This window comes from Desmodus rotundus, chromosome 3 (genome assembly GCF_022682495.2).
Source record: "Desmodus rotundus isolate HL8 chromosome 3, HLdesRot8A.1, whole genome shotgun sequence".
Taxonomy (NCBI): domain Eukaryota; kingdom Metazoa; phylum Chordata; class Mammalia; order Chiroptera; family Phyllostomidae; genus Desmodus; species Desmodus rotundus.
This window is the reverse complement of record NC_071389.1, coordinates 153215585-153234420: the sequence shown is the minus strand read 5'-3', so window position 1 is coordinate 153234420 and position 18836 is coordinate 153215585. Positions and strand designations below refer to the sequence as shown.

At 40.4% G+C, this 18836-nt stretch overlaps 1 protein-coding gene across 6 annotated transcripts in view; it reads left to right on the top strand.

Moving 5' to 3' along the window:
* ATF1 (activating transcription factor 1) overlaps positions 1-18836 on the top strand; it is a 67190-nt gene that overhangs the window by 31056 nt on the left and 17298 nt on the right. For 3 of the 6 annotated variants that reach the window (XM_045184158.3, XM_024575491.4, XM_045184160.2), the window contains one exon: positions 10542-10642. The exons of 1 other annotated variant lie outside the window; for it this stretch is intronic. In XM_045184158.3, the coding sequence (XP_045040093.1) occupies positions 10542-10642 (101 nt within the window). Of the gene's footprint in view, positions 1-7916; positions 8037-10541; positions 10643-18836 lie in introns of those variants that run through there. 2 more of the 6 variants (XM_045184157.3, XM_024575492.3) reach the window with 1 other exon arrangement.

Genomic DNA, 18836 nt, shown 5'->3' with positions numbered 1-18836 from the left:
CTTCTCAGATGGTCCAGTGACCTTAGAACTGTCTAACTTGTTACCATTGTTAGGATTTAATTTTATCTTTTTCTATTTTAATTCCATAATTATTTTATGATGTCAGCATTGCTTTTCCCCCCACATATTTGTCACTTTTGTTCCTCTTCATTCATTCTGACCTGTTTTCAAGATTATTCTTCATTTACCTTAAGTATATGTTTTAGAGAAACCTCAGCACTACAGACATTTGGGGCTGCTTGAGTTTTTGGTGTGGGGGGCTGACTGCATGGTGGGATGTCTGGCAGCATTCCTGGCCTCTGCCATTAGATGAAAGGAGCGACCACACTGTAACAACCTATAATGTCCCCAGATGTTGCCAGATGTGGGGTTGGGGGCAAAAATCATTGCTATCTGAGAGTCACTGCTTTAGAATTTCTTTGGATATAAGTCTTCCTATGGTGGTGACTTCACTTTTTGTTTCTTTAAAATGCCTATTTTATGTTCTTTTTTAAAAGTATTTTCACTGGGCATAGAATTCTAGGTTGTTGTCATTTTTAACATGTTTAAAATATCATTCCTCTGACTTCTGTTTTTCATCGTTGCCTTTGAGAAGACAATGGACTATTGCTGTTTTAAATATAATCTTGTTGTTTTTCCTTTGGTTGCTTTTATAGTCTTCTCTTTAGTTTTACAGCTTCCATTATGTTGTGTTTAGGGGTGGACTTTTATTCCACATGGGAGTTACTAGGCTTCTTGAATACATGAATTGGTATCTACCATTATTTATTTTCAGTCATTTTCACATTTTGCTCCTAATCCACTTTCTCCTCACTTTATTCTCTATGTCTCTCTCCTTTTTTTTTAAGATTTCATTTATTTATTTTAGAGATAGGGGAAGGGAGGGAGAAAAGAGAGGGAGAGAAATAGTAGTATGTGAGAGAAACATTGATTGGTTGCCTCTTGCATACGCCCCAACAAGGACCAGGCTTGCAACCCAGGCATGGGCCCTGACTGGGAATTGAACCAGTGACTTTTCACTTTGCCACACCAATCAGGGCTCCTCCATGTCTCTTAACCTATCATATGTTTTCCATCTGTCTCCCTGTGTTGCAGTTCAGGTAATTTCTTCTTACTTGTCATCCAGCTCAGTAATTCCATCATTGGCTTCATCTAATCTTTGGTATATCAAAAAATTTCAAGTATTATATCTTTATGGAAAATCTCATTTGGTTCTTTTTCAAATATACTATAGTTTTCTGTTTCCTGAAGACACTTTAAAGCTTATCTTAAAATAGAATCTGTTTCATTGTGAACATGGTAAGCATAATTGTTTTTATTGTGTTTGATGATGTCAGTATCTAAAATCACTCATGTCTAGCCCTGGCCAGTGTGGCTCAGTTGTCCCATGAACCAAAAGGTTGCGGGTTCAATTCCCAGTCAGGGCATGTGGCTAGGTTGTAGGTTTGGTCCCCAGTTGGGTGCATATGAGAGGCAACCAATCTGTGTTCCTCTCTGGCATCAACGCTTCTCTCCCTCCCTTTCCTTCTCTCTAAAATCTGTACTCATGTCCTCAGGTGAGGATAAAAAATAAATAAAATAAATCACTCAGATGTGATTCTGTTGTCTTTGCTTCTTGCTCATGGTGCCTTATGTTATTGGCTATTTTTTGTTCTTTACTGTCTGTTAAGCTTGAAAAATTGAAAGGGAATCCTTTTAGCCAAGGATGAGAGTCCCTTTCTCCAGAAAGAATTTACTATTGCCGGGTGCCTGGAGAACTATTTTCAGGGTTTGAGGCTCTTGTCTTTTTGGACCTAGATGATGCTAACTTGGGCTGTAAGTCTGAGGAGAGTTAGTTACATCCTTTTCAAACCTCCCCTCCTCCACACCCACACAGCTTTCCTTCTGTCACCTTACCCTCGGTGTGTGGTCCTTTGGAAGTCCCAGTTTAACAGAGGTCTCCTATCTTCACCTAGAGAAAATCTTGGCCTTTTAGGTCCTCCTTTCTCAAGAGCAATTCAAGTCTGCCTCAATAGGCGATTCTGTTTACTCTGTTTATTCTTGCTCTAGTTCAGCTTTTGGCCTGGTAATTTAGAATCTAGAGTCTAGTTTAGAATATAAATGAAGCAGAAGACAGAGAAGTGTCAAGAAATATGAAGGGTCTGAGGCTTTACCCTACCTCAGAGCTAATAAGCTAGATTGCCTCAGTCTCACAGATGCTGGCAGAAGACATGAGAACCTGGTTCCGAGAAGGACTTTATAATTTCTGGCTGACACTCAGCAAACAGTTTGATCTTCATGTTTGTTCAGTCCCCCTTTCCCTCCAAGTTCCATGGGGTCATGCAGAGTGGCTCCGGTGGACACTGTGCCCACAGTGGGTTTGCATCCTCACCAAGTGGAACTCCAAGCTTAGGAAGCGCCAGACTTGTAAAGAGAGCTACTAGCAAACCTGTCCTTTACCCTGGAGGAAGACCTTACCTTTATTATTCTGGACAGCAAACAAATCTGCCCTTTGTCTTCCAAAGCTGTTCATAGTACAAACATCCTTAAAGAGAGAGTCCAGAGCAAAAGTTGGGAATCCTTCCTCTCAGAATATTCACAGAAACACAAAACCCATAGAGAATCATCCCTCAACCAGAGGATGTAACAATGTATCTCTTTTTCCCCCCACTATCTCCCTATCTCTATCTTTACATTTTTTCTAGACAGAAAACTAGATGATTTTAGTCTTTAACTTTGCCACATATATCCCCTCTTTCCACACACCCCCATACATCCTCTTACACATTCATTTGGTGTGAAATTATGCTTTTCAGCCAAGCTTTTAAGAATAAATGCCTTATGATAAGGCATATGTGTACTGAAACACTCTACTTAAAACTCTTTAACTGGTATCTTTGTAATTGGCTCTGAAGGAAGTAAGTGTGGTTGTTGTCTGTTTTGTTTTTGTTTGGTTTTCTTGAAGGTCTATCATAGCACCTGGCCCATAGGTAACATTTATTGAGTCTTGTTATCTGTTCAATCAGAATCTTAGTCCTGATTTTCAAAGGGTAATATTGCCTACATTTGTTTATCTCGCCACCCCAACTCCAGTTCTCCCGAGTAGTTTTCTCAAAATGTGGTACCCATTCCCCACCACTAGAGGTGTTCCAGATCTGTTTGGGTAATGCATGGATGAACATTTCTATTTTATTGTATTGAATTCAAAGGCATCAGATCTCTTATTTGAAAGTTAGGACGTTGGCTGGAACCAGATGGGTTTCAACAGTGAGAATGGCCCTACTAAAGCTTAGAGCAAAACCCACTTCTCCCTGGCCAAGCTGGCATGAGGAATCTGAGAAGGTGGGCATTATCTCTGGTGCCTTACCACTTGCTGTCCAGTGAAGGAGACAAGACGCAGGCGAGATAACTCACCAAGATGTGAAGCTGTGACCCTGAGAAGTGCTGTGAAGCGTCGTGCATAGAATGCATAAGATAGTACCAGAGACTGTGATAGGGTTTTTGACCCTGTTGGGGATAGGACAGCTTTGCTAAGGGAATAATTGTTGAGATCTGAAGAATGATTAGGTGTCCACTTCCCAGGAAGGAAGAGAAGTAAGACCTTTTTAGGCATGTGAATATCATGCCAAGACCTTGTGGTGGAAAGAGCATGAGAAATAAAAGGAACTCTCACACTCCACTGTGGGCAGAACTAGGGGGCTGTGGTTTTAGATGAAGCAGGAGAGGTAGGAAGGGCCATTCTGTGCAGGATTTTGTAGACCATGGTAAGAGTTTTTAGATAATTGGTTTTAAAATTAAAAATAAAATTCTTAATAACATTTTTTCATTAGATTTATTTTTATATTTAACCATATAGTTATATAGCAAGTGGCACTGGGTTTTGTTTATCATAGTAAAATAAGGGCTTCTTTTTAAGTACATTTGAGTTTATAAAAGGACATACGTTAAAGAAAACTAATAAGTAAATAATTGTATAAGAGATACATGTATTTGCTGTTGACTGTGGATTCTTTACTGCGGTCAGTTTTAAGTGTTTACTATGTGTAAATCCTGGCTGTCCAAGGGTCATTTGAATCTTTTGAGACCTAGGCAGAGTGACATTTTGGGGCAAGTACAACATAGACTTAACTGTGGAAAAAAACTTAGCCCTGGCCTGGTGTAGCTCAGTGGATTGGGCACTGGCCTGTGAACCAAATCATTGCTGGTTCAATACCCAGCCAGGGCACACACCTGGGTTGCAAGCCGGGTCCGTCCCCAGTAAGGGATACATGAGAGGTGACTACATATTGATGTTTCTCCCCCTCTTTCTCCCTCCCTTCCCCTCTTTCTAAAAATAAATGAATTTTTTTTTAAAAGAAAAAAACTTAAAACCATATAATTGCAGTTCAATTATCTTTACCTTAAACTAAAAGATGTAAGTTCTGTTCATTATATTTTTCATTTGCATTTTGAATTAATAGCTCTAGTCCATTAAGGAGCTGAGCAGATAACTCTGGGCTTCAGTGTTTACCCCAGTTGGTACTGTAGTAATTAATCATTATTCCAAATGCCAGTCTGTGCTTTCTTTTTCCTTGAAATGAAAAGGCAAAATAAACATACTTGCTGTGTGGGAGGCAAACTGCAAACATACAGAGTGGGAGGCTGTAAAACTTGATTGGCACCAAGAGAGATGGTCTTAGAAAGAGCCCTGCGCTCTGGCCCAGACAGGACAGGACCAACCATGGCTGTGTTCACTCTTGTGCTGGGTACTCTTCAAAACACTTGCTATGGAAAGGTTCAGACATATTCAGAAGAAGAGATTACTAAGCTGAACAATCATGCTCCCCATCACCCAGTTTCAGCAATGATTAACTCAGGGTTTCTTGTCCCTGCCACCCCCACTCCCACCTCCCCTAGCCAACTGGATTTATACTGAAGCAAATCCTAGATATCATTTTAGCCTTCAATATTTTGATATATTGTATCTCTTCAATATAAGGACTCCTTTAAAGAATGTAACCACAATACTATTATCACATAAAAAATTACTCCTTAATATCATCAAATATTCATCAGTATTTAAAATTTCTCTGACATATATTTAACAGTTGAACCAGAATCCAAATAAGAGACATATATGTAGGCTCCTTCTCTTCTCCTTTTTTCCCTACCTTTTGTTTTTTACCTATTACTCATTTAGTCTTCACTATAACTCTGTGAAAAAAGATACCAGCTCTATTTACAAAGGAGGAAACTGAGGTCCTGAAAAGTTAAGTAATTTGCTCAGCATCACAGAGCTACTGAGTGCCTTTGACTGAAAATCAGCTTAAGCCTGTCTGACTCCAAAGCCTGTGCGCCTTTCTGGAGTTAGAATATTTTGAATTCAGACTCTGGCTGAATAGAGGTCTGTCCCCAATGCCACTCTACTACGTCCCTGCCCTCCCTCACCCAAGTGTTTACAGGCAGGAATCCCCTAATTAGGGGACTAAGGAGCATGCTAATTTTTGCCCACTCACCTCTTATAAGAGGAACTTTGGGCTCAACTAATCCCATGGAATGAAAGGAAACCAAGAGGCTTTTAAGTCCTTCAGCTCCCTGTTTAACCAAAGCAGCTCCAGAAAAACTCTTTTCTCTTTCTTCTTCCTTTTTTTAAAAGATTTTATTTATATTTAGAGAGGGGAAGGGAGGGGAAAAGAGGGGGAGAGAAACGCCAGTGTGTGGTTGCCTCCTGCAACACCCGTGGCGCATGGCCCGTGGCCTGTGCCCTGACTGGGAATCTAACCAGTGACCCTTCTCAGGCTCCCACTCAATCCACTGAGCCACACCAGCCAGGGTTCTTTCCTTCTTCTAAAATCTCCAGAGAGGGGTTCTGAGGTTGGAGCCATAGTGTACTCAGGTTCTCTCTCTCTAAGATCTAGAACTGCACTGTTCCGTATGGCAGCCACTAGCCACAAGTGGATATTTTAATATTTACTTAAATTACTTAAATAAAAGTAAAAAATCAGTCCCTCAGTCACACTAGCTACATTTAAAATGCTTGATACATCTGGCTATTAACTGCCATTTTGGATCGTGCAGACAGAGAACATTTCCATCATTGCAGATAGCTCTGTTACTGCTGAAAGGTAACGACGGAGGCAGTCGTCTGTGTTTCAGCCTCAGGTTAAAATTGGAGGACTAACTCGCTCTTTTCCTCCTATAAGAGAGAGCTCAGGATTTAGATGATCGTGTTCGACAGTGGGGAGGGAAGACACCAGGCTTTGCGAGCCTGAATAGTGAGCCTTTTGTATTTTGTGACGTTGGAACAGTAATAATAATAAGGGAGGGACAACTACAAGCTAAAACAAAATCTGGTGCTTTTTTTTTCCTTTCCACCCGTCAGACCCACGGGTCTGACATCTGCACAAAAATCACTAGGATTCCCAGAAACCCTGGAAGAATGGTTGCTTTTAATCTTTTAAGAAATGTGCATTAATCCCATTAAGGGTCCCCTTTAGTTGAGTGATTGGCTTACGTTGAAATCTGAAAGGTATGGGGACTTTGTATTTTCTGAGTCTGAAAGTAACTCTAGATCTGGACTCCTAAGATTTGTGAATTCTCAGTTCATTTTTATCCTTTAATTTCTGTATCCCCATATCAAAGTACTGTCAAAGAGATACAAAGCTGGACACTTGTTAAAGACAGCAAGAAGGATTTCATTCAGACAAGTGTAGTAGGAAAGAGACCCCAGCATAAATTGAGCTCAACTCTGCTGAATCAAAAGGTGGGGGCCTTTTTAAACACTGGGGTGTGCTGTAGAAAAGTACTGAAGATGAGGGAGGTTGGTCATTTTGATTAAGCCATCTGTTTTACTAATTGGTGCTTATCGAAGTTAGACTCCTACCCTCCGGCAGAAGGGGTTGGGGTGCAGGGCAGTAAACAAGGCCCCTGCCCTTCTTGGTGATTACATTTCAAATTCTGGGTTGTAGAAGAATTAATCTTAAATGTCAGAGAAAGGATTTACAACTGCAAGTGTTCTAAAGTAAATGCTCTAAGAAAAATGAGGTCAGGGGCCTATAGTCAGGTTTTGACTGGAACAAACAGTGAATTCTTTTGGCAGCATTGAACTTTCTTTCTCAGGCAGGTATTTTAAAGGGGCTAGGGTCATCCTAGGGACATGCCCTTCAGCTGATAGATGTGCTAGAATTTGGTCATGTCCATATTGCCTATGGGGAGGAGGGGGTGGAGTCCTTTGTGTTGAGAATTTACATCTCTCAGTAGCTAGATAAAAGTTTATATACAAAACTTCATGATTTGAGCATTTGGGGGAATGATAGACTGGAATTTAATTCAGTCTTGGGAAGGGGAAAAGAAACTTCAATGAAAGGGACTAAGGCACTGTTTGGGGACTTGATGCAAACACAGGAGCAGTGAGGAAGTGACTTTCAGAGCCTGAGAAGCAATTTGGATTTTTGTATGTGTGTGATTTAAGTCCAAGATGAATGGTGTGAACTGAGGTAGTCCAGAAGGCAGTGAGAAATCTCTGTTAAATGAAAATATCCAAGAAAGCTTCTTGAAAGAGGAATATATCTGAGAAAGCCTTGAGGGATGATGGGTGGGCTTTAAGAAGTCTCCGTGTTTTTGCACACTCATTTCCTCTGCCCAAAATACCTTCCATCCGCCTCCCCTGTACACACCTTCGGGGAATTGTTTATCCTTCAAACCCAGCTCCCACAGGACAGTACTCTTTACTTTTCCTCTTATATGACAGCTCCTACTCTGTTTGTGGTAGTTGGTTGGTTCTCTTAGCCCTCTAGTGCAGTCTCCAGCCCATGGAAGATATCAATGTTTGGTTTATAGATGTGGCTAAACAAAATAGGCTCTGAAATGTGTTTTCCAGTGTTAAGTAAGAACTCAGCTATCTTATGTGTTATAGGTACAATATATATTTTGTTAATTGAATTTTTATTTGTTCTTAGATGTCATTAAGAGGATCTGCGCCAGTGACAATTGTACCTCTTCCTGGAGAGCAAGTACAGGTTCAGGGGGTCATCCAGACAGCTCAGTCTACTGTAATTCACCCACCACACGTGCAAACGGTACAGAAATTCAAAGACTTAGTGGTTGAGAGAGGGGACTTCTATATCCTAAGTTTTCAGACATATTGAAGTTGCTATAGTTACTATTTTATAAACCAAGGTGATAAAGTTGCCATGGATATTAGACTATAGAATAAATGAGGCAAATAGAAAACTTTTAGAATTTCTACTTTCAGAAGACAATTTTGGGGGAAATTATTGCTTAGAATCTAAGGAAATGACTTCTTACGGGAAAGCACCATTTTTTATTGCAGCAGTACCTGCCCCTGCACAAAAAGGATTTGGAACAGGGGTGATGACGTGAGTGGCTTAGCGAAGAAGGAAAGTACTTTATGCTTTATGGAGGGCAAATAAAAGAAAGTTCTCATAGTTGAGGGAAGTTCTTCTTTCTATCTCTCTACCTTCATGTTAACACCTGACAGCACCAGGAAGGAAAGAGCATTCTGGTTCCTTTCCTTCCCGTTCTGTCTCCCCGTCTTACCTTTTGTCTTCTGTGAGTGTCGTACTGCCCTGGGTCATCTCATTTTTAGAAGCGGCTATCCTAGAAAAAGCTGTATGCCTCCTTTTTCTTCCTGAATATATAGTGTTTGGCAATATTGTCCGCTCTAGAGCTGCATTTTTATCTGGTTTTCCTATAGGAAGGGTGGGTGCAGCATGGATACTTTAGTTTTTGTATGAAGAGTTTGCTCTTACTTACTAGTGCTGTCATCAAAGAGAAATACGTGATCTCAGTCATAAGTAATCTCTTAGTTTTAGAAATTATTTTCTCACTTGAGTTCAGTGGGAGGCTTGGGAGTAAACTGAAGGACAGTGAAAACAGTTAAAAGTTTAATTAGAAATGGTATATCCATGATGCTGAAGGAAACGTAAAAGTGACAGATTTTTCTTATTTATTTTTTGTTATTCTTACTGTTTCTTAATTATTATAGGTTGTGACCAGTTCTTTCTAATCTGTCAAAAAAAAGATTTAATGTAAGGTATAAATAAGTAGTTGTACACTAAAACTTGTTTTTGAAGATTACAGAATGTAAAACAAGCTTCTCTGGAAATGTAAAACCTAAGTCTAAATAAATAATTCAGGGGAAGACTTTCTATAGCTAGTAATAGTAATGTAGAGAGTTAATTTACATCCTTTCTAGAAGCCTGCCAGAATTATTTTTTTAAATGTCATCTTTTCTTAAGATTTTATTAATTTTTAGAGAGAGGGGAAAGGGATAAAAAGGGGCAGCGAAACATCAACCAGTTGCCTCTCATACACACCCAACCGGGGACCAAACCCACCACCCAGGCACGTGCTCTGACTGCTAATCGAACCGGAGATCTTTTTCACTTTGCAGGACAACGCCCAGCCCCTTGAGCCACACCAGTCAGGGCTGAATTATTATTATTATTTTTTAATGAAGGTGAAGTCAGGTGTTACAATGCAAATTTGGTCAAGTGTTGGGAAATTTAATACATTTAAAAAATTGAAAATAACTTGTTTTCTCACATGTAAGATACTATTTTTAACTTGAAACTTGCCTATGGTTATTGTGTCGACATAGTTTTAAAGGGTCATTATTCATACTAGTTAAGGTTTACTGTGTGCTTGCCGTGCGTGTGCCGTGCACTGAGTGCTTTACATGTATTAACTAATGTGATTGTGAAGTGAGCTAAAGCCATTGCAGAGTTTAAGTAGCGTACGTTTATGCCCGCCCGTGCTCGTGACCTCCACCGTGCTAAATCTAATGGTCTGTTTCAGCCCCTGTTTTACTTCCCCTGTTAGCACCGTTTGACGTGGTCGGTCACTCTTTTCTCCTCCGGACACTGTGTCCTCTACCTTTGCAAAGGCACCGCACTCATTTGGTATTTTTCTGCGCCACTCACAGCCTGTTCTCGGTTTCGTTTGCTGATTCCTCCTCTTCTTCCTAACCTCTTAATGTTAGAATGTTCCTGGGTTTTGTTCTTGTCTTCTTTTCTACATTTTTCCCATGATTGAGCCTGTCTAGTCTTAATGTCTAAAAAACTATGACTCCCAAATGTATATGTAGCCCAGACTTTTTCCCTGACTCACAGACTTGCATACTCAGCAATCTCCTCAATGTCATTATCTAATAATGAGATATTAGTTGGGTATCTAATAGTATTTCAAAGTTAGAATGTCCAGAATCCAAATCAGATAGTATTAATGATTTTCAAAAAACCTTTGAGTAATGTGCATCAGTACAGAAATAGGTGGAGATCAGCAATTGGTTTTTACAACTCAAGTGAAAAGTATCGCTTATTTTGAGGATAGATTTTCTTCTTAGTTCTGAGCCACTTGTACTGTACATTGCCCTAATGACTTTGGGCTCCTGAAATATACTTTCTCCTTTTTCCATTTCCTTTTGTTTCTTTCTTTTAAACCTTAGATTTAATGACAAGTGGACTTGAGTTGTAGGAGACAGATCATTTTTCTGAAAGTAAAAATTAAGGGTTTTTTCCACCTGCATTGTTCACGACAGTAAAGCCAGTTCTGTTCTTTAGGTATCGTCTTTATCGGAAAGCGAAGAATCTCAGGACTCATCTGACAGTATAGGCTCCTCACAGAAAGCACACGGGATCCTAGCACGGCGCCCGTCGTACCGGTGAGTGCTCTGCGTCGCACCCTGCGTGTGCTGTGAAACCAAGTGATTTCAAATGGTGCTGTGTAAAAACAAACCGTGTAGAGACGGAGCATGTGTTTATGCAGGAAGGGAATTGGTGAGACAGACAGATTTGAGCCAGATTATGACGGGCCCAAGTTGCTCTGCTAAAGAGGCATTTAGACTTATCTTTTGGCAAAGTACTAGATTTCCACATTTACTTTTACATGGTTAACTTTAATAGCAATATGAAAGAAGGGCTATAGATTTTATGTCTTGAATTACTTTGCATTCTCTTTCTTAACTTCTAACTCTGGACTTTTGTTCCTTATCTGTCCCTTTGCTGAAACACATTGTTCTACATGCTCTGTAACTCCTGCATATACTTGAGGCCTGATTTCCTCCTGGAAACCTTTCTGATTGCCTTCTCTCCAACCTCCCAAAGACGTCCAGGGCCAGATTATGTCTTTCTCCTGTGGCATCCTTTCACTGACCTGTTACAGCACTTATCCCATCCTGTTGGAAATCCAGTGTATTTAAGGGCATGGCCTGTATGTTATTTTCTGTGATCCAAGAGCCTGGCAAAGTGACCATACAAGATTAGTATCAATAATTGTTGAACGAATGGAGAGCTGAAAGTAGTACAACTGAGTGACAGAAAACTGTTGAAATAATCTGGGTGATTTTCATACGGGTAGTGGGATAGCTCTGGAGTAGGCAGACTTGAGACACTGCTGTGGTAGAATTGACAAATCTGATGACTAGGTAGATGGTAGGGGGAACGGGAGATGAAACCCTGTCTTTGAAACATGAGCAAATGCAGTAAGATTTTTGGCGTTATGAGAGAACTACTATCTATGTCATTCCTGCCTGGTAGAGTGAGTGGGAAAGACTTTATAAAAGATGGGGTTTAGAACACCATCAGTCTGGTCAATTTGTTGAGATAGGGACAGGGAGAAGTTTTGCAAAGGCAGGAAAAGAGCTTCTCAGACTGAAGGAACAGGGTAATCAAAGGTAGGTTGTATGGTAAGAAGAAGGTTGGCCTATTCTGGGAATTGGGAATCTAAGGTGCAAGGAGGAAGGGGAGGTTTATCAAGAAAAGGTAAGCAGGAGTCAGATTACCTAGAACCTTGTTACAAAATGGAAGGAAATGCAAGAGGCAGAAACATGTATGACAGGAATGGTCTGTTAGTTTGCAAATTGGCCCCTACATACAAAGGACAGCAGAGACCAAAGGAAAACACAGACCACTCCAAATTGGTAGGTGGCAAGTTTAATAATAAGCAAGAGAACTTACAAGTGGCTGCACAATGAGTAGAGCTGCTTCTCCCTGCCCCACCAGAATCTTAAAAGTTTATATAGGGTCCTTAACTGGGTTCAGTCACACACGTCATTACATATGAGTGATCACCAGCCAGACTGCTCTGACATCATTTGGTGGCTGCCGCAGTTTGGCCCTTTTTCCAGGCATCTGTATACCAGGCAGGCATCCACAGGAATTTCCATCCATCCCTCTCTCTGGCCTTGTGAGTCACCACAGGAACAGGGGCGGGAGCATTTGGAGGATCTACATACACTACAGAGAAGCACCCGCATTTCTAGAGACATTGAGCTGGCGGACAGTGCTGCTCCGCTACAAATAGATGTGCCACTTAGTCACAGTGGGGGTCTGAGCCCTGGCAGAGGTGAGTCAGTAGCGGCTTTGGATTAGATTTTGGGCAAGAAACTTGTATAGCAGTCTGAATTGTAGAAAGCACCCCGCACACACACCTTTTTTTCTTCAGTCTCTGTGAGCAGTGTTTTAGTTATCTCCTGGGGCGTTTGCATTTCAGACATGATAAGATTTATAACTTCAAGGGACGAAAGAATACAAGTTTTCTCCTAGGAGTTTGGGGGTTTATTTCTTTATTATCACAAGTCTAGTGTGACTGCTATTTGAAATGTTCCTTTTTATTAAGATGGAGTGCAGCATGGGGCACTCCATCTGTCTTACTGTCAGTCACCACACAGCATCCCCTTCGCTCAGCTCACTTTCCTGGGGATTTGTCATAGCACTTGGCTCTTAATGCATGACAGCTTATGACCTCTTAGCCCTGCAGAACGACATACTATGTCCTCTAGCTTATTATTCTGCTCTCCCACCTTGTCTGCTAGTCCCGAGGCTGGCAAAGAAGTGGACGGCTGCACATTCTCCTCTCTTCTCAGCCCTTCCTCCAACTTATCAACTTGAGCTTTCGTCTCTATATGGCCATGGTGGTCAGCCAAATGGCCCACAATATAGGCCAGCCCACTGCAGCAGCCATTCGTTTCTCTTCTTTGCCACAGTGCACTGTGTACAGATTTTTTAAAAAGTATTAAAGCAGATAGCGTTTTCAAGGTATCCCCATGCTCCACAAGCACAGCATCTAACATACAGACCAACCATTCCCAAATAAAGGTTGATGGCCAACTGTTAGTTCACAAACTGGCCCCAGTACACAGATGTCAAGAGGAGACCAAAGACAGAGGCAGACCACTCCAGATTGGTGAATGACAGGTGTAATAAGCAAGGGAACTTACTTACAAGGCTTGTTTTGGGTGGCTACAAGATGAGTAAATCTCTGCACCACTGCCAGAATCTTAGAAGTTTACATAGAGGCCTTAACTGGGCTCAGTCACTTGTACCATCCAGGTGGTCTCAACAACACCTTGCTCTCTCAAGGCTGCATTCTTGGGAACAGCTCCCACTGTGAGAATAGTAGGCAGAGTGCACATTCCAAGGACTGAGGCAGGGATGAGGAGGTAGGTAGGTAGGTTGAAGAGAGGGGAAGGGAGGCAGAGAAACATTGATCAGTTTGCCTCTTGCACTCTCCCCACCTGGAGACCAAACCTGCAACCTTTTGCTTTGCTGTATGATGCCGTGCCCACACTGGTAAGGGTGGGATGAGGAACATTTCATTAACCAGGTTCAGCTTGTGGATTTCTTCAGATATATAACCAGAAGTGGAAATTCTGGATCATAAGGCAGTCCTGTTTTTTTAATTTTTTGAAAAATGTACCTCCATGCTGTTTCCATAATGGCTGCACCTGTATGCATTCCCACAGTATTGCATAAGGGTTCTCTTTTCAGGAATATGTTATTTAAATGTTCTAAAAATTAGGGGTGAAATCTCTTGAAATAAATGGGAAGACAGGAACTCAACAAAAAGTATAAAAGGAGAAACATACAGAAATTTTAGAGCCGAGAAATGCAGTAACAGCAATAAAACCTAACTGGATGGGTTTGATGGGAGAATGGAGATAAGGAGGTAGTCAACTTCAAAGATAGTTCAATAGAAATTATCCAATCTGAACAATAGAGATTGGAAAAATTAACAAGGTTCAGGGTCTTTTGAGACAATGCCAAAAGATCTAACGTATTTAAGTCACAAGAGAGGAAAATGCATGTTGCAAAAAATATTTGAAGAAATAATAACTAAATGTCCCAAACTTGGTAAAACCTACAGATTCAAAAAACTCAGCAAACCCTAAATAGGGTAAACACAAATTCCTGCCCAGACATACCACAATCGAACTGCTGAAAACCAAGACAAAGATCTCATGAGCGTCCAGCGAAAAAGGGCATTACTTACAAGGGAACTGTGTGAATGACTGCAGCTTTTGCATCAAAATCCACGGAGGCCAGAAGGAAATGGAATAACATTTTAAGTGCTGAAAGAAAGGAGCTGTCAATCCAGAATTTTGTATCTGGTAAAAATATGGAGGTGAAATAAAGAGTCTCAGATAAAGAAGGAAAACAAAGAAGAATCATTGAGAACAGACTTACTTTAAAATGACTGCTAAGAAAGTTCTTAAGACAGAAAGAAACTTGGAAGGTTAGGAATGAAGAAACAGCAAGATCTGGGCAAATATAATGGGCTATTCTATTGAATTCTTTAAAAAATATTTAATGGTTAAACAAAGATGACATTGTCTGATGGGGTTTTCAGTGCGTGCATATGTAACACACACGACAGCTGCATGCTGATCACACTGGAGAGGTGTCACTGTGTCGTGCCCCTGAAATGGATGTAATGTTACTGTTTGTCAAGTACAACTTAACATTTTCAAAAATATATACTACAAAATAAAGGAGGGGAGGAGTAAGAGATTTATAAGGTGGTACGGTTTCTAAGGTTTACTTGAAGTGGTGAAATAATCATTCTGAGGAGACCAGGTATCTATATTGTAACACCCTAGAACAGCTCATACAGATACTATACAAAGAGATTTGTTCAAATACACAATAGATAAATTAAAATGGAGTTCTGAAAAGCCTTCAAATAACCCAAGAGAATATAGAACTTAAAAGCAAATAATAAAACAGTAGATAACCAATATTAATAATTATATTAAGACATGGCTTATCCTAATAAAAATGAATTATAAAATTATAGACCAATATTCCTCATGAATCTAGATACAAATTCCTCAACAAAACAACAAACCAAATCCAACAACATATAAAAGGTATTATTATACACTGATGAAGCAGGAACTATCCTAGGAATGCAAGATTGGTTTAACATTTGAATACATTATATTCGTAGAAAAAAACTAACAATGGTTATCTCAGCACACAGAAAAGCATTTGACAAAATCCAATACCTTTAATGATGAAAATGCTCATCAAACAAATAGAAGAGAGCTTCCTCAAGCCTAATGATTAAAGGCATCTACAAAAGCATATAGCTAATACCATATTTACGGTGAAAGGCTGAATGTGTCCCGTGTAAGATCAGGAACAAGCTACGGCTATGGATGTCTGTGCCCACTACTTCTATTTAGCAGTGTCCTTAGGCAATTAGACATGACAATGAAGTAAAAGGCATCCAGATTTGAAAGGAAGAAACAAAACAATTAGCAGATGATGTGATCGCGTGTACAGAAAATTCTAAAGAATTCACTAAAACAAAACTAATGAAAAAGTTCAGCAAGGTTGTAGGTTACAAAGTCAATTTACAAAAGTCAGTTGTATTTCTATACAGCAGCAGTGAACAATCCAAAAATGAAATGAAAAAAACAATTTCACTTATAACATAAAAATGTATAAAATACTTAGGTTTGAAAGTAAATTTATGAACTTAAGTTATATTTAGGTATAAATGTAACAAAAGTATTATATATATATATATATATATATATATATATATATATATATATATGAAAACCACAAACTTTGAAAGAAGTTTCATAAGATCTAATTAGGTGAAAAATTATCACTTCTCAGCATTTTGGCTAAGATCAAGCATAGAGATCTATAAATAACTGAAAAGGTATCCCACGTTCATCAATCAGAAGACTAAACACTGTTAAGACAAATAACCCTATTAAAAAATGAGGAGAGCCTCGACCTGCGTGGCTCAGTTGGTTGGGCATCATCCAACAAAGCAAAAGGTTGCCAGTTTGATTCCCAGTCATGGCACAGGCCTGTGTTGCAGGCCTGGCCTCTGGTTGGGTCATGCATGAGAAGCAACCATCGATGTTTTTCTCCCTCTCTTTCTCCCTCCTCTCCCCTCCCCTCTCTCTAAAAATAAATAATTTTTTAAACTCTTTTGAAAATATGACTGGTTGCTGTGTGGAGAATAGACTATCAAGAGAGGTGGGTGAAAAGGAGGACTTACAGAGGCTATTGTGATTTCTAGTCAAGAGGTGGTAGTGGCATGGACCGAATGCAGCAGTGGAGGTGGTGAGGGTGGGTAAGAATCTGGACATTTTAAGATAGATGATAGAATTTGCTCATGAATTGGCTATAGGTTGTGAGAAATGAGAGTATGACTCCAGAATTTTTGTAGAATGCAGTTGATAATTACTTAAGTGGGGAAGACTGCCAGGGGTGGAAGGATATGTGACATTTGGTTTTGGATGTGTTAAGTTTGAGGCGCCTATCAGATGGAATACCCCGTACGTAATTGGGCGTAGGAGTCTGGAGTTCAGGAGAAGGGCGGGGAAATACTGTTTGACGGGTCACCAGTGCACACAAGGTAGTCAAGCCCAGGACTTGACTATCATCAGAAAGACTACAGATGGAGAAGTCATCCAAAAGGCTCACCAAGGTTCAGTCAGAAAGATGAGGAAAAATACAAAACAATGGCAAATAATATCTCTGAATGCTATGTCTGGCATAGCTCGGTGGATTAAGCACAGGCCTGAGAATCAAAGGGTTGCTGGTTCGATTCCCAGTCAGGGCAGATGCCTGGGTTGTGGGCCAGGTCTCCAGTAGAGGGATGCATGAGAGGCAACCACACATTGATGTGCCTCTCACTCTCTTTCTCTCTCCCTTTCCTTCTCTTTAAAAGTAAATAAATAAAATCTTTTTAAAAAATAATATATACAATTTAAATAATGGTATTCTCTGAGCAGGGAAAAGAGATTGGTGGTGACATCGATATATATATGACTTAATTCCTATTAAAATAAAGTATCTGAAGCAAATGGCAAAATCAGTATCTATTGATTCTTGGTATATGATACATAGGTGTTTTATTTTCTGTACTTTTCTTTATACTCAAAATGTTTCATAACTTAAAATGAAAAAGAAATGGGCACAGTATTCCACAATTTCATGCTAGACTGGCAGGCAGCTTGTTAAATGGATTCAGGAGCTCTCTCCTGCCTGCTCACGCAAACACTGGGCTGCCAGACAGGAATCTGGAGCCAGTAAAAGCTTCAGGTGATTCTGAGACATAACCAGGTTTAGGAACAACTGACTGTTCTACAAATGCCGCTGAGACTGCTGTCTCCCTGTCTTCTGTATGGGACTTGTGCTAACAGTCTAGGGCAGGTGTGTCAGACTCATTTTCACCGGGGGCCACGTTAGCGTCCCGGTTGGTTGCCTTCAAGGGGCCGAGTGTAATTTTAGGACTGTATAAATGTAACTACTCCTTGACTAGGGGAGAGGAGATTGGCACTGCTGCCGGGTAGAAGCAAGGTACCAGCCAGATAAAACAAGGTGGAGGGCTGGATTCGGCCCGTGGGTCTTGTGTTTGCCACCTGTGCTCTACGGTTGGAGAATGCTCTTCAGCATGTTACATAAAAACAGCTGAAGGAGCCCTGGGTGGCATAGCTCAGTAGATTGAGCGTGGGCTGAGAACCAAAGGGTCGTTGGTTCAATTCCCAGTCAGGGTACATCCCTGGGTTGCAGGCCAGTCCCCAATGGGGGTCACATGAGAGGCAACCATACACTGGTATTTCTCTCCCTCTCTTCCTCCCTCCCTTCCCCTCTCTCTAAAAATAAATAAAATCTGGAAAAAAAAATTGGATTGTTTAAAACAAAAACACTTCTACTTAAAAAAAAAAAAAAAAAAAAAAGCTGAAGGAACTAAAATTATTTGGCCTTGAATAAACAAGGTCTTTAACAGTTGTCAAACATTGCAAAGTGGGGCATGGATATAGAACTAGGGTGAAGCTCAAATTTCTCTAGCCTCACTGAGTGGAACCAGCCTCAGGCCTGGTAAGGGCTCTAACTGTTCAGTAATCGAATGGTTTGCCTTTCAGCCGCCTTATTCCTGGAGGCAGAGGCTGTTAGTGAGTGTAGAAGGACGGCAGAGATAACTGAGGGCGCCCTCTCAATACTACGTGGGTTTTTCGTGTGTGATTCTGTTTTTGTCACTGTTTTCACACAAGTACATTTCAGTTTTCTGATTTTTCTAAAGTGAACATGGAATTCTTGAGTAAACGTTTTTTCTTCTTTTCCCAGAACAAATAATGCTTGTTTCTCCCTCTCTCAGTGTGTTTTAGAAGACTTTTTCAGGAAGGAATCTTTCCATCCCCTCATTCTCGTCATGAGTCCCATTTTACCAAGTCTGAGGCATACCTGTGGGATCTTATTTACCTCTTCTTGTTAAAATGAGCAATTTTATTTCTCACTCACACTCTGCATTTTAATAGTATTTCTGTCTTTTTTCTGAAAACAATGGGCTTCTCTTCTGTGGAGTCGAAGGTTGAAAAATTAAATTTGATCTTTTTAAAAGAAGGTCTCTGACACTATTTAGAAACTGTTGATTAATGATATCCGTCATAATGGAGGCATCTTTCTTGTGAGGGCAGTGACATTTCACACCTCTACAAGGGCCTCGTGCATTGAAAGGAACAGGTACTCTGTGTGGCACAGGTGTTCAGCGTCTCTTCCCAGATGGCCGTAAACTGCAGTCTAACTAGTCTGCAGGACGTCGTAACA